Consider the following 14,764-nt stretch of genomic DNA (forward strand, 5'->3'; position numbering starts at 1 on the left):
CTACACCAATACTTACATGTAATAGTGCTCTCAGGCATACACATATGAATTGGACCATCAAGCTTGAACTCCTGTTTTCTTTGCAGTTTGTCTGTGATTTGCTTTATATTTAACTCTTAATGCTATTCGATCAATTATGTAAGATCTCTGTAGTTGCTTATCTATGAAATGAGCACATCAGATGTCACTTCTTATTACTGTGTTCAAATAATATTCCTCATATAGCTCATTCTCCTTTTGAAGAGAAGTATGTATCAAACTTTTGCAAACTATTTTGCCAATTTTGTCTTCCTCCGGGTCAATATCAGTTGCTTGTGATTCTGCAGTTGTAAGCAGCGATATTGCTCTTTATCTAGCTTTTCAGTTGCATCAACTGCTGTAATATAGAGAAGAAAAGTCTGTTTGAAAGTTTTCCAATTACTGTTCATACTTCCTACCATGCGCAGTGAATGTGGAGGCTTGATTAATTCATCTTAGTTGGAAGTCTTATCTCTCCTTCAGTTGCACGTTTGAAAATGCCTTTTCTTTCATTCTTCTGGATTTCACTTAACATTCATGGCACCATACAAAGATCAGTAATTTTTTTCTCAACTAGAGAGCAACAGGGAGACTTTGTGCTTTTCCTTTATTCATAACAGGAAGGAGATCATCCTGTAACAGTAACTATGTGCAACATATCATTGGAAAGCTATCAGTACAATTCAGTAACTTTCTCCCAGGGCATCAGGGTTCACACACACGTAGAATTTTGGTAACTGAAAGCGGGTAGGCAGTAAAGCTGGTTGAAAAAAAGTCACAAAAACTTTCCTTCAAAATTTGTCCTTTGTTTTGGGTATTTTTTTTTTTAAAAAAGATAATTCTTTTTTTTCCCCAGCCAGCTGTAGCAGGTTGCACAGGGCTCTTACTGGGAGGGGAAAAAAATATGTGCTTCCTTTCCCTCTCCTGCCAATGCATCCTCACTTACTCTGACTTTCCCAAGCCACCTGGGCCCTTTCCCTCCCACACATTCTCCAGGCATACTCCTTCCTTGCCTAGCCAAGCAGCCAGCCACCATCCCTTCCTGTGTCCCCAGCCTTCTGTCCTCTCTCTTTTGCCAGTCATACTTCCTCCTTTTTCATGACACCACCCTCCATCCTTTCCTGTTTACTTCAAGTTTCTCCCCTTTACCTTAGGACTGGAGGGTCTAACTGTCTTTGCTGGGCCTTAGTGATGCTGCACTACTTACAGCCAGTTTCCTATTTAATGGCACTAATTCCGGGCAGTATGGAGGATTTATAACCATTCTGTGCTTCCTGGGGTACTGTAGGATTATTTATTAGCATTGTTATTAATTTAGCTTTCAGGATTTGTTATGCTCTGTGCTGTCTCAGGCTCCAATAACAAGGCAATCCTTTACTCAAAGAGCTTACATTCTAAATGACAAATACAGCAGCACAAAACATGCTGGAAAAACTAGAGGAAGGAGTTGCCATATATTATGGGTTCGTTTTTAATTATTTAAAAATGTTTTGATTTTAATTTTAGGCTTCATAGATGATGTGAAGCTTTAGAGGGGATTCGAATGAAGAGAGGCTAGGGGCCTGTTGCACTGGCACTGGGAGGGAAGAAAGTGCAAAGAAGACAGCAGTGGGAGAAAGAAACCGTGGAGGCCTCATATCTGGCATCACTGGGAGGGAAAAAAAGAGGTTGAGGGGAATGCAGCAGGGCACAACAGCCAACAGTTTGCCAGGGCAGGGTTTTGAAGATGAGGACTAGAAGTTAAAAGTTTTTGCAGTGAGCAAGGGGAAGCCAGTGCAATGATTCAGCAGAGGATAGTGGCACACTGTGATTGATGGGGAGAATGAACATTTTAGCTGTGAAATGGATATTGAGGAAACCAGAGAGGACTAGGAAGAGGATACAGTACTGAAGAGGGGAGATGACAAGGGTATGGACAACTGATATCTCCATACAATCGGAAACAAAGGATCAGACTTTTTAAATGTTGTGGAGAAGGAAGTGGCAAGAGCCTGGATGCTCATATGAGGAGAAGGAAGGGAAGTGTCAGCAATGACACAAAGACTGCAAGCCTTAGAGAATGGGAGGATGGTGGACAAAAGAGAGAAATAAGAAGCTCAGCTGAGCCTGAACTGGAGATAAGCTATCCAGGTAAGGTGTAGGAGAGAAAGGTACACTTGCAAACTAAACAGGGTAGAGCAGGAAAGGACTGGTTTTAAGTGATAAATTTGGGAATTGTCAGCGTAGGGCAGAAACTATGGAAGCTGTTTGAGTCTCCCAGGAGTAAGGAGAAGAGGAGGGAGTGAAGGACAGAAACATGTGGGACTTCTACAGAGGAGGTAAGGAAGGGAGAATAATCTATCAACAAAGATGCTGTGAAAAGAGTGCTAATGAAGGGACAGGGCCACAAAAGTCAGAGGAGGACAATGAAAGAGATGTCAGCCACATGCAGTATCTTTGGGGGACCACATTGTATTAAGGGTATGAACGGTTTATGTATGCAACTCAAGGCGGGCGGGTGCAGAGTCAGGAGGTTTGCCATAGGTGAATCACTCAAATTGTAAACACCTCCAGAGAGATACCACCCTTGGGGAGTCTTGCATATGCTGGTTCAAACTGGACTTCATAGAGACCAACAAATAACTAGAGGGCTTTTGGCATAAAAAGGTTGTGTTTAAACTGACCTCAGGGCCGTCTTTCTGATCCAGCAAATGGACAGGACCTTCTGTCCAAATGATCATTTGTGGAAGGAAAAGATTTGGGCCTGCTAAGGCCCCACAAGACTGATGGGGTAAGACTCTGGTAAGCTTTTAGCATGCATACAGGAACTTCTGTTGTTTTTATATGCATTTTCTCTTAAATGCTTTTAGCTGAAGAATAAATATGCTTACTTGGAAATAGGTGTGTGGTAACTTCTAACTGCTGGCAATATACTGTTCATAGAGCTCTGAGAGAAAGCAAAGCACAGATGCTGGCCTTCAGGCAGTATGGCTTGCTGAGGATATCCTAGTGTAAGGCAGGGAGTTCAGCAGCCTGAAAACCTCTGGTCAGGGGAGGGGGGAGAGAGAGAGAGAGATGCAGATCTCCACCCCAGAGAAGTGGGAGCTGCAAAACTTAAGTGGGTACCCTCGAGAGTCCATGGAGGGGGGACATAAGCGCTCTTTCCTTGAATCTGTGTGACAACGGGGTATAAAATTCAGGGGAGGACGGTATGTTGAGGAAGAAGAGGGAGGGTGATCAACATTACCAAAAACAACAGGAAGATCAAGATAGAGACCCTGAGACATAGCAGAGCTAGGAAGAGTTGTCTGAGACTTTGGTGAATGCAGTTTAAGCAGAGTGGGAAAGGTGAAAGCTGGATTGGTATGGATCCCAGACTGAGTTAAAGGAGAGTAAATTGATATCGTTGTAAACAATCAATAGTCAAAGACAAGTAGAATGGTCAGGTTTGAGTCTTTTGAAAAAGAGGGACACAAGGGCATTTTTGAGGGGGAAAGAGGTTGACCATAATTATATGCCTTATGAATTTTTACTGAGGCATTGAGCTACTGTGTATGCATATTTAAATCAGGAGACTGGCAACGAGTGATGCAGTATAAACAGGGTCTAGAAGAGATGATGTCTAGACTATGGGAGTTGCAGGCAAGGATTCCCACAGAAGGCAATTGAGAAGAGGAAATGCTACTGGGGGAGGGGAAGTTGTACGCTGGCATGAAGTTGGGGTAGGCTGGCCAGCCAGCTGGCCAATTAAATTGAATCTGGGACAAAATTGGCCTCAATAATATCAGCCAGGAAACCTGTACTGTTCCTAAAAAACAGAACAATCCTGGTAAAGTGCATAGTCAGTTCACCCTAGATATACAACTGATATGGTATTGTGGAATAGATATTGGACTTGACTTGAACTTTCTTGGCTGTAAATGCAATCACCTTGGACATTCCTATTAAGTAGTAATATAGACTAGATGGCCTCTTGAACTCCCTTCCAGCCCTACATTTCTCTGCTTCTGCATGCAGATGGTATTTTGAATTCCCCATTGTCCTTGTTTTACCACAAGAAATGCCTATTTACTGTGCCCAGAATCCTCTGAAGGAAGTTTTGAGAGTGGAATGTTAGCTCCACACCTCATGTTCTGTTTTTTCTTATGAAAATTCCACAAGACTGCAAGATATTACCTTGCAATAGGAAATCCCATCAAAGTTCACCATTAGTCATTTTAGAGATTGTCCACTAAAAGGAGTATGCATGTTTGGATAGGGCTGGAAGTTTAGACAGGTTGGCATTCTCCAGTGGTCAGGTACTTACTATGAAGCTATAACCCCCATCTCCAGAAAATCTAAAACTACATTGTGAGCTCTGTTTAGTTTGCTTGGATATTGCAGCTGACAGTTTCATCTGTCAAAATTTCAGAGCAGTACCTACATTACTTATACACAGTTAGGTGATGTCAGTACCCTATTTAACTCACTTTCCTGAATTATTTAGTTTGAGATTGACACACAGACAGATCAATCAGTCTGATTGTAGAGTTTTATACCACTGGCTGTTGTCACAGCTGCAAAACTTCTGCACCTCTGACCCCCTTCTCTGACCACTCATTGCACCACTCTCTAGCATGAGGCCTAGTGCTTTGACCTCCCTGGAGTAGAAGCACACATTTCTCCCACTCTTAGATCAGGTGTTAGATTACAGCACTCTGTGGATGAACCAAGCTTACCCTCACCGGGTCATACTGGACTTGGTACCTGCAGCTCTTCCCTTTGGAAACTTTTGGCCAGCATTGAATAGTGACCACAAACTGCCTTCTTAAAACAAAGTATTGTTTAATCTTAACAGCAGAAACAAGGCAAAGTATAAAAGTAGAGGCTTTTAAAACAATAAACAGTCTATACACGTGCCGAAAGGTTGAGGCAGGCTTGTCTTACCCCAGATCATTGGCCTCTGGGGCTCAATCTGTTCCTCTACAGTCACTGCCTGCCCTGTCCTTGAGGACCTGTCTTTTTATCTTGCCAGAGTTCCTTGTTTCAGTATTCATGGGCTAACCCCCACTTACAACAGATGAACAGAAAGACCATATATAATATTCATCAGTTATTACAGATCACCTCCAAATCCTCCACACTCATTACCATGTTATCGGAGTGCCTGCCATTTATTCCCATAGTAATAACAAAGTCATTAGCAGACTTTGTGGAATCATAAGATCTCTGTCATGTCTCCCTTTCAATGGTAAAAATTCTGCTTGGGGTGAGGATTTTGTTTTTGATTTTTTTTTAGATGTTATTAATTTCCTCTTTTTGTGTTGTGGCTGCTGTGCTTTATTTGGTACAAGAAGGTGGCAGTGTTATAAGCACCAGTCTTATAGCGTACAAGCTTTTTCAGCGAAGAAGATTTTGCAGCATTTCCCAAAGATGATCAGACTCTGGATTCGCTTGACCGCCTCTGGATGTTTGTTCCATTCCTATAGACATATTTTAGCATATACTTTGTATGCTTGTGTGATCTGCTATGTCATCAGTCCATGATCATTTCACCTTACTCTTTGTACATGATTTTTTTAGATGGCCTAAAAAGGTGATTCTCTATGTCTAATATCTCGGATGTAAGTCATATGTATTGCATATTACCATGTAAATGAATACTAAGAAAGGCAAGATTTCTGCCAAGCTATTACATTCTATATTTTACCTTTTCCAAGTGCAAAAAATAAGAGTACTAGCTTGCAAGTTCATGTTTACCTATAAGGTTTGCCTGTTATGTTTTGATGTTTAGGAACTATGAACCAAAAGAACTGGGGGAAGAAATATCCGGCATGCAATGGTGCCAAACAATCTCCTATTAATATTGATGAAGATCTTACCCAAGTAAATGTAAATCTCAAAAAACTTAAATTCCAAGGTTGGGAAAAGGAAACTTCAGAAGACACTTTCATTCACAATACTGGCAAAACAGGTAAAATGTCCGGTTTCATGTTTTGAGTTAATTGGGGGTCATGAAAGTGAAATGTGGTGTATAGCTCAGGTTTTTTAATTATATTTTTCTTTTTCTTTTCTTTTCTTTTCTTTCTTTTTTTTGTTTTTAAGCCTTTGCATTTCTGATTTTAGCATTTAGGCAAAAGCCAGGTGGTGATAGCAGCCAAGCGTAATAGAAAGTCACTAAAATAAAGAAAACAAATGGAAATTATGTGCACGGTTAGAAATAGCCAAAGTAATCACATCATTAGTATCATCCAATAATGAGTACTTATTGAAGCTAAATAATAATTTAACATTTGCCACAAAATAATAATTACTAGTAGTAATGCCTGTTCTGGGAGATGCAATTAAGGTACAAAAATCATTTTTAATATATCATGAATAATCAGCCAATCACCAGTAAGTAGTTCATAGGATTACTTAGTGTTTACTGAGCCAAGGTTGCTATTTGGATCTAGAGCTGTGGTGATCAAAAGCTGTTTGGCTGTTGGAGAAGTGGGGGGTGGTGGTCTTTTGTTTCAGGCACAGGATTTGGAGTAAGGACATTTTGGTTCTATTCTTGGCTCTGCCATATTCTTCCTGTATAATTCTGGACAAGTCATTTAACTCCCCTGTGCCTCCATTTCCCTATTTGTAAATTAGGCAATTAGTTCTTCCCTACCTTACAGGAATGTTCTGAGGATAAATTCTTGAATGCTCATGAAAGTGAACTGAGATCCTTCTCCGTTGTAGAAGTTCAAAGTATTTTAAAGGAGCAGCATGGCACTCCAGCCAAACCTCCGTCAGCTTTGTTCATGGCACTGCACTGAGGGAATTTATGAAACTGAGAATCCACTGCTGTTATGTGTGGCAAGAAGAGAGTACAGTACAGATCATCTAGTCCATCCCTCTGCCAGCGTAGGATAATTCTCCACAACATATCTGTGTTCAGCTCTTTTTCCAGTTTATTTATAATTCTCTGCAGAGACAGAGCTTCCACCACATCCTTTGGGAGACTATTCCACAACCTTGTATATCTCAGTCAGGAAATGCTTCCTGGTATCTAGCCTACATTTTCCTTTCCTTTGGCCACATCTACATGAAAAGTTAAAGTGCCTTAACCACATCCCATCCCCCCACCCAGGGAGGATACTGTCATTCAGGAGTAAAGTGCCTTTAATCTGTTGTCACTTTATCCTCCTCCAAGGAGTGTCCCATGTCCTAGTGTAGACAAGCCCTAAGTGTTACCTCATTATTTCTAGTTAATCCCCTTCTACCATGCTCAGTAAATTCTCTCTCCCTCCCTCCCTCCCTCCCCATTTGTTTTATCAACACATCCACACTCCGGAAGGTCTATATCCTAGGATTGCAAAGAGAGGCCGTTAGGGTTTTGTTTTCTTTTCTTAGAAGGAGGGCTTCACTGGTAGGCCAGCTTTCTTGAGCTTTTGTTTAATGTAAGGCTATGACAGGTTTCAGATGGATTACAAAAGAATGGATTATGAGAGTGCATTAAAGTAATTCCACTCCCCAGATGTCTATTTTATTAATCAAAGTTTGAAATGAAGTAAAATACATTTCATTTTGTTATTAGCGGCTATAAATCTCCCAAATGGTTTTCTTTCTTAGCTGAATAATCCACATTCTGTCAAGCTGTTTATGAAATGTAAGGAGAACCAACATATGTTCACCTTTTAGCTAGTAATGTTGATGTATTTGAATTTGAAATGCACACACATGCTCATTGACCATTTTTTTTCTCTTTAGTGGAAATTAACCTGACAAATGATTATTATGTCAGCGGAGGTGGCTTAGAAACAATATTTAAAGCAAGCAAGATAACTTTTCACTGGGGAAAATGCAATATATCATCAGATGGATCAGAACATAGTTTAGAAGGACAAAAATTTCCTCTTGAGGTAATGAATTGTAATAGACTCAATATTGTACAGTCCTGCAAATAATCAAGTTACTTGTTAAAGAATCATTTGATTAGGGTACATTGTGTGTATATAATCCTCCTTCAAATGCAAATGAGTAATATTTAAATTTTATGTTTGCGAATATGAATCAAGACCTGAGCCAAAGAACATGGAAGTTTTGCCACTGACTACAGTAGCCTCCGAATGAGGTCCTTACTGTACAGTTGTATTTAGTTTGCCATTCTGAAAATAAAGTGTGCATTTTCAAATTCAGATTTGCTCAGGAGAGATGAGCACATATCTTGGTATTAAATACAGGGTCTAATCCTGCAAACTGAATATAGGCACAATTGCCACAGATGATCAAATACCTGAGAGTTACAGGTTTCAGAGTAACAGCCATGTTAGTCTGTATTCGCAAAAAGAAAAGGAGTACTTGTGGCACCTTAGAGACTAACCAATTTATTTGAGCATAAGCTTTCGTGAGCTACAGCTCACTTCATCGGATGCATACTGTGGAAAGTGTAGAAGATCTTTTTATATAGACACCAAGCATGAAAAAATACCTCCTCCCACCCCACTCTCCTGCTGGTAATAGCTTATCTAAAGTGATCACTCTCCTTACAATGTGTATGATAATCAAGTTGGGCCATTTCCGAAAACCTGGATTTGTGCTGGAAATGGCCCAACTTGATTATCATACACATTGTAAGGAGAGTGATCACTTTAGATAAGCTATTACCAGCAGGAGAGTGGGGTGGGAGGAGGTATTTTTTCATGCTTGGTGTCTATATAAAAAGATCTTCTACACTTTCCACAGTATGCATCCGATGAAGTGAGCTGTAGCTCACGAAAGCTTATGCTCAAATAAATTGGTTAGTCTCTAAGGTGCCACAAGTACTCCTTTTCTTTCTGAGAGTTACAGTAAACTCCGTGGACCCATTCATAGTCTATTATAATAAGTTACAAAACAGTATATATCTCTGAGGGGACAAATGGAGGGATGGGGTTGCTGGGGTCCTCTCTTCTCCCCAGTTCCATGGAGAAATGTTAGGCACAAACTTTCACTGTGGCCAGTGCAGTCCATTCAGTCTTCTTGACTTCATGACCCATTTGGACTTGCCATTCAAGCTCCTACCTTATCTTCCATCCTGCCAGGACGTCAGGGAGCAGAGCCTCCTCTGAAAACATGGGAAGAGGGGTGGAGTCACAAACTCTGCCCCAAGGTAGGGAGCCAGGTTTTGGTTGTCCATGGAGCTACCCCTGTGGTGGAAGAGCGAGGGTATGAGGATTTAGAGCCTGACGCAAGCATACAGCTCCAGCCGACTCCAGGCTGCAGGAGAGACCGGATCAAAGATTTGGTTGTATTACCAATACATCTCTACTTTTAGTTTGGGGTAGATACAGTGGGTGAAATCCTGTCCTCCTGAAGTTGATAGTTTTGCCATCAACTTCACCAAGTAAGTTTTCAGGCAATGGATGCGAGAACTACAGAAGAGGCATTTATTAAAATTAAAGTTTGTTACTGCTTCAAGATTTTTCTCAGAGTAGGAATATCTGAAATAAATAATTGTATTGTTTAAATTCTTTTAAAGATTTTTTTCTATCATGTAATGTATACCTCTGAAAATTGAAGATCTAATCTTTATATTTACAGATGCAAATCTACTGCTATGATGCAGATCAGTATACAAATTTTGAGGAGGCAGTTAAAGGAAATGGGAAGTTAAGAGCTTTATCAATTTTATTTGAGGTAACCATTTTGTATATCTCTGGCATTAACTTTGCTTTGAAATATAGCAAATATCCAATCTGAAGCTAAATGGTTCTGGTATATATAGTAATCACATTAATATATATTTCTAATTTGTTTTGCACAAAAAACAATTGGGCAAATATGTTTGATTTCTCTTCTTTAAATCCTGTATTGTCTATTCAGTTAATGTATAACTTTCATTTTTTTATTAAATCCTGTTTTTAATAAAGTGTACAATTTCTCTTGAACAGGTTGGCCTGGAAGATAATATGGATTATAATGCAATCATCAAAGAAGTAGATAGTGTTAGCCGATTTGGTGAGTTTATCTTCTTGCTTGATTGGTTATTTGTTGGGCCAAATTCTGCTTTTGACCGTGCATGCAAAACTTATTGAAGCTATTGGGAACCATGAACCTCCCAAAGCTGGGTTTGGTCACTTTTGTTAAAACTAAAATAAAAAATGTCACAAATTTGTTATATTTCCCCAAAAAAATTATTACTTGAAAAAAACTGGAAGCGCCTGAGACACAAAGTGAATACATTTAACTTTTCCAAGGCCTTTGCTACACTTCCAGTGTTTGGTCAAGAGAAATTACGGATTTATTCATTACGGTTTCTTAGTCGTATATATCTGAGTTTTCTGTGCAATTTGTAGGACAAATACAACTATTGTAGCAAACAAAGATCTGGCTTACAAGACTAGTTCTGGGAACAGAGTGAGATTTTATGAATGTCAGTATTCAATAGAGTCAGGGGGCTATATTCCACTTTCAGTGACACTGGTGTCAATCTGAAATAACTCAGTCAGTTTCCATGAAATTACTTTACATTTACACTGGTGTCATTCAGAGCAGATTTCAACTCAGTGTGTGAATACTTTGCTTTTTAAAAAATTGTCTATTCATTTACATCAGAGCATGGTGAGTAGAGGATGGTGCATCAGGAAACCTAGTTTTTGTTACTTACACAGTCTCACTGTGTCCCCAATTGAGAAAAGCATTTAAGCACATGAGTGAGGATTCTTTCCTAAATCAAGGCCAATGACCTTGGGTAATGGTATGTCTACACTACGAAATTAGGTCCATTTTATAGAAGTCGATCTTTAGAAAGCGATTTTATACAGTCGATTGTGTATGTCCCCATTAAGCGCCTTAAGTTGGTGGAGTACGTCCTCAATATCGTGGCTAGCATCAACACACGGAGTGGTGAACTGTGGGTAGCTATCCCACAGTCCCTGCAGTCTCCGCTGCCCATTGTAATTCTGGATTAGGCTCCCAATGCCTGATGGGACAAAAACATTGTCGCGGGTGGTTTTGGGTACATGTCGTCAGTCTCCCCTCCCTCCCTCCATGAAAACAATAGCAGACAATCGTTTCGCAACTTTTTTCCTGGATTACCCATGCAGATGCCATAGAACAGCAAGCATGGAGCCTGCTCAGCTCAGCGCTGCTGTTGTGAGCATTGTAAACACCTCACGCATTATCCTGCAGTATGTGCAGAACCTGGCTAAGAGACACCAGCACGAGGACGGTTGTGAGGAGGACATGGACACAGACGTTCCTGAAAGCATGGGCTGTGGCAGTTGGGACATCATGGCAGCAGTGGGGCAGGTTGATACAGTGGAACGCCGATTCTGTGCCCGGCAAACAAACTTTCACACGCGTAAGGCCACTTTCCTGGAACTTTGTGAATTGCTTTCCCCTGCCCTGAAGTGCAGGAATACCAAGATGAGAGCTGCCCTGACAGTTGAGAAGCGAGTGGCGATAACCCTGTGGAAGCTTGCAACGCATGATTGCTACTGGTCAGTCGGAAATCAATTTGGAGTGGGCAAATCTACTGTGGGGGCTGCTGTGATCCAAGTAGCCAATGCAATCACTGACCTTCTGCTAACAAGGGTGGTGACTCTGGGAAATGCACAGGTCATAGTGGATGGCTTTGCTGCTATGGGGTTCCCTAACTGTGGTGGGGCGATAGACAGAACGCATATCCCTATCTTGGCACCAGACCACCTTACCAACCAGTACGTAAACCGCAAGGGGTACTTCTCAATGGTGCTGCAAGCACTGGTGGATCACAAGGGATGTTTCACAGACATCAACGTGGGATGGCCGGAAAAGGTGCATGACGCTCGCATCTTTAGGAACTCCAGACTGTTCAAATAGCTGCAAGAAGGGCCTTACTTCCCAGACCAGAAAATTACCATCGGGGATGTTGAAATGCCAATAGTTATCATTGGGAACCCAGCCTACCACTTGTGCCCATGGCTCATGAAGCAATACACAGGCAGCCTGGACAGTGGTAAGGAGCAGTTCAACTATAGGCTGAGCAAGTGCAGAATGGTGGTAGAATGTGTCTTTGGACGTTTAAAAGCTCACTGGCTCTGTTTGCTGACTAGGTTAGACCTCAGCGCAACCAATATTCCCATTGTTATTGCTGCTTGTTGTGTGCTCCATAATATCTGTGAGAGTAAGGGGGAGATGTTTATGGCAGGGTGGGAGGTTGAGGCAAGTTGCCTGGTGGCCGATTTTGAGCAGCCAGACACCAGGGCGATCAGAAGAGCACAGCTAGGCGTGCTGCGCAACAGAGAGGCTTTGAAAACCAGTTTCATGACTGGACAGCCTACAGTGTGACAGTTGTGTGTGTTTCTCCTTGATGCAAAACTGCCCCCTTTTGTTGAATTTACTTCCCTATAAGCCAATCGCCCTTCCCCCTTTGACCACAGCTGGCAAAGGAAATAAAGTCCATATGGTTTTGAATCCATGCATTTATTTATTAAAAAAAGGGAGATCCCTGACAAGGTATCCTGGGTGGGGTGTGGTGGGGGAGGAGGGAAGGACAAGGCCACATTGCTTGTTGTAGCCACACTACAAATCAAAGATGTTTAAATGCCAGCCTTCTGTTGCTTGGGCCGTCCTCTGGAGTGGAGTGGCTGGGTGCCCGGAGCCTCCCACCACCCCCGTGTTCTTGGGCGTCTGGGTGAGGAGGATATGGAACTTGGGGAGGAGGGCAGGCGGCTGTACAGTGGATGCAGCGGCGATCTGTGCTCTTGTTGCCTTTCCTGCAGCTCCACCAGACGCCTGAGCATGTCCATTTGCTCCCCCATTAGCCTCAGCATTGCATCCTGCACCTTCTGATCATGCTCACTTAATGCTTTCCTGGCCTCTGTCACTGAATGCCTCCATGCATTCAGCTGTGCCCTATCAGTGCAGGAGGACTGTATGAGCTCGGAAAACATGTCATCGCGAGTGTGTTTTTTCCTGCCTTCTAATCTGTGATAACCTCAGGGACGGAGATGATATGGGGAGCATAGAAACATTTGCACCTGCAGGGGGGATAAAAAGGGAGAGTAAAATTTAAGATGATACATTTCTGAGAACAAAAGGGAGACTCTTCCACAGTGAATCAAGCAATTCACAGCAGACAGCACATGTGCTTTAGGTACAAGGTCGCATTTTGCCTTTTATATTGAGTGCCTGCCAGTATGGTGACACATCACACACAGCTGGGCAACAGAATTCGGTTTCCAGGCAGCCATGGTAAGCCAAAGGGTACACAGGGTTGGCTTCTTCTGCCTTCATAACACGTGGGAATGGTTTCAAACCGCAGCAGCGTCCTTTCCCATAGCAAGCAATGCCGGTTGGGTTTGCCATTCAAAAGGAGCGGCTGCGGTTTGTGGGGGGATATGCAGCACACCCTTCCCCACACCCCACTGTATAGCTATTCTCTGGGATGATCCCTTCACCCCTCCCCCCACCGCATGGCTATTCTCAGGGATGATCCCTTTTAGTCAAGCGCAAACCGCCCAGTTTGAATGGGGTCCTTTTACTGTTCCCTTACAAAAATTCCCCTATTTCAACCAGGTGACCATGAATGATATCACTCTCCTGAGGCTAACACAGGAAGACATAGCCCTAATGTTGCTTGAATGCGACCAAAACCCAGGACTATTCGCTGCCATGCTTTGTGCTGCAATGATTCCAGACTACTTGCTACTGGCTTGGCATCATAAAGTATCCTACCACGGAGGACGAAATAAGGCAGCCCTCCCCAGAAACCTTCTGCAAAGGCTTTCAGAGTACCTCCAGGAGAGCTTCATGGAGATGTCTGGGGATGGAGCGGGAATCCTCCAGAGACATGTTAACAGACTTTTCCAATAGCTGTACTGGCCACAAATGCATCACAATTCTTCAGGGCAAATCAAACATTACATTACAGGGGTTAAAAGCAATTGTGTTTAGTTACAAATGTGCACTCAACAGAGGTGCCTTCTCCGGCTTCAGGGTCCGGGAACCTGCCTTGGGAGGGTATTGGCTCCAGGGTGATGAAAAGGTCATGGCTGCCGGGGAGAACAGATTCTCCACGTGTCTGCTGCACATTCTCCTCCTCCTCATCATCCACAAAATCCTCCTCCATGTTGCGTGAGACTCCCCCACCCCCTTGAAGGTGTCCATGGACAGTGGTGGGGTAGTGATAAGGTCTCTCCCCCCCCACCCCACCCCCCCGAGAATGCCATGCAGCTGATCATAGAAGCAGCAGGTATGGGGCTCTGACCCGGAGCGACTGTTTGCCTCCTTTGTCTTTTGGTAGGCTTGCCTGATCTCTTTGACTTTCACGAGGCACTGCTGTATGTCCTCTCCACCGTGCCCTGCGTGATTTTGGCATATATATATTAGCATTTCTTCTTTTTGATCGGAGTTCGGCCTGCACAGATTCTTCTCCCCATACAGCAATCAGATCCACTGTCTCCCGTTAGCTCCATGTTGGAACTCATTTGCAATTCTAGGGGGACTGCATGGTCACCTGTGCTGCTGAGCTCGCCGTGCTGACCAAACAGGGAATGAAATTCAAAATTTCCCAGGGCTTTTCCTGTGTACCTGGCTAGTGCATTGGAGTTGAAAGCGCTGTCCAGAGCGGTCACATTGGAGCACTCTGGGATAGCCCCGGAGGCCAATTCTGTCACACTGCATATGCACTACCCCGTAAAATCGCTTGTGTCAATGTAGGAAGTTTATATGCTTCACCACTCCAGCAGTACAGCTGTAACGGTGCTGTTGCAGCAGCTTTAGTGTAGATAAACTTCACCCTGCCTGGCTCATCAGTTTCTCTGGCTATAGAATGGGGATAAAAATACCTACC

The 14,764-nt window shown here is 42.7% G+C and overlaps 1 protein-coding gene across 4 annotated transcripts in view; it reads left to right on the forward strand.

The window, feature by feature from the left end:
• The window catches only part of PTPRZ1 (protein tyrosine phosphatase receptor type Z1), a 192,235-nt gene that overhangs the window by 89,078 nt on the left and 88,393 nt on the right, over nt 1-14,764 (forward strand). For all 4 annotated transcript variants that reach the window (XM_084642258.1, XM_084642257.1, XM_084642260.1 and 1 more), the window contains exons 3-6: nt 5,771-5,950; nt 7,717-7,868; nt 9,529-9,624; nt 9,879-9,945. In XM_084642258.1, the coding sequence (XP_084498384.1) occupies nt 5,771-5,950; nt 7,717-7,868; nt 9,529-9,624; nt 9,879-9,945 (495 nt within the window). The remainder of the gene's footprint in view (nt 1-5,770; nt 5,951-7,716; nt 7,869-9,528; nt 9,625-9,878; nt 9,946-14,764) is intronic.

Source organism: Lepidochelys olivacea, assembly GCF_965140295.1.
Source record: "Lepidochelys olivacea isolate rLepOli2 genome assembly, chromosome: 1".
Classification (NCBI taxonomy): Eukaryota; Metazoa; Chordata; order Testudines; family Cheloniidae; genus Lepidochelys; species Lepidochelys olivacea.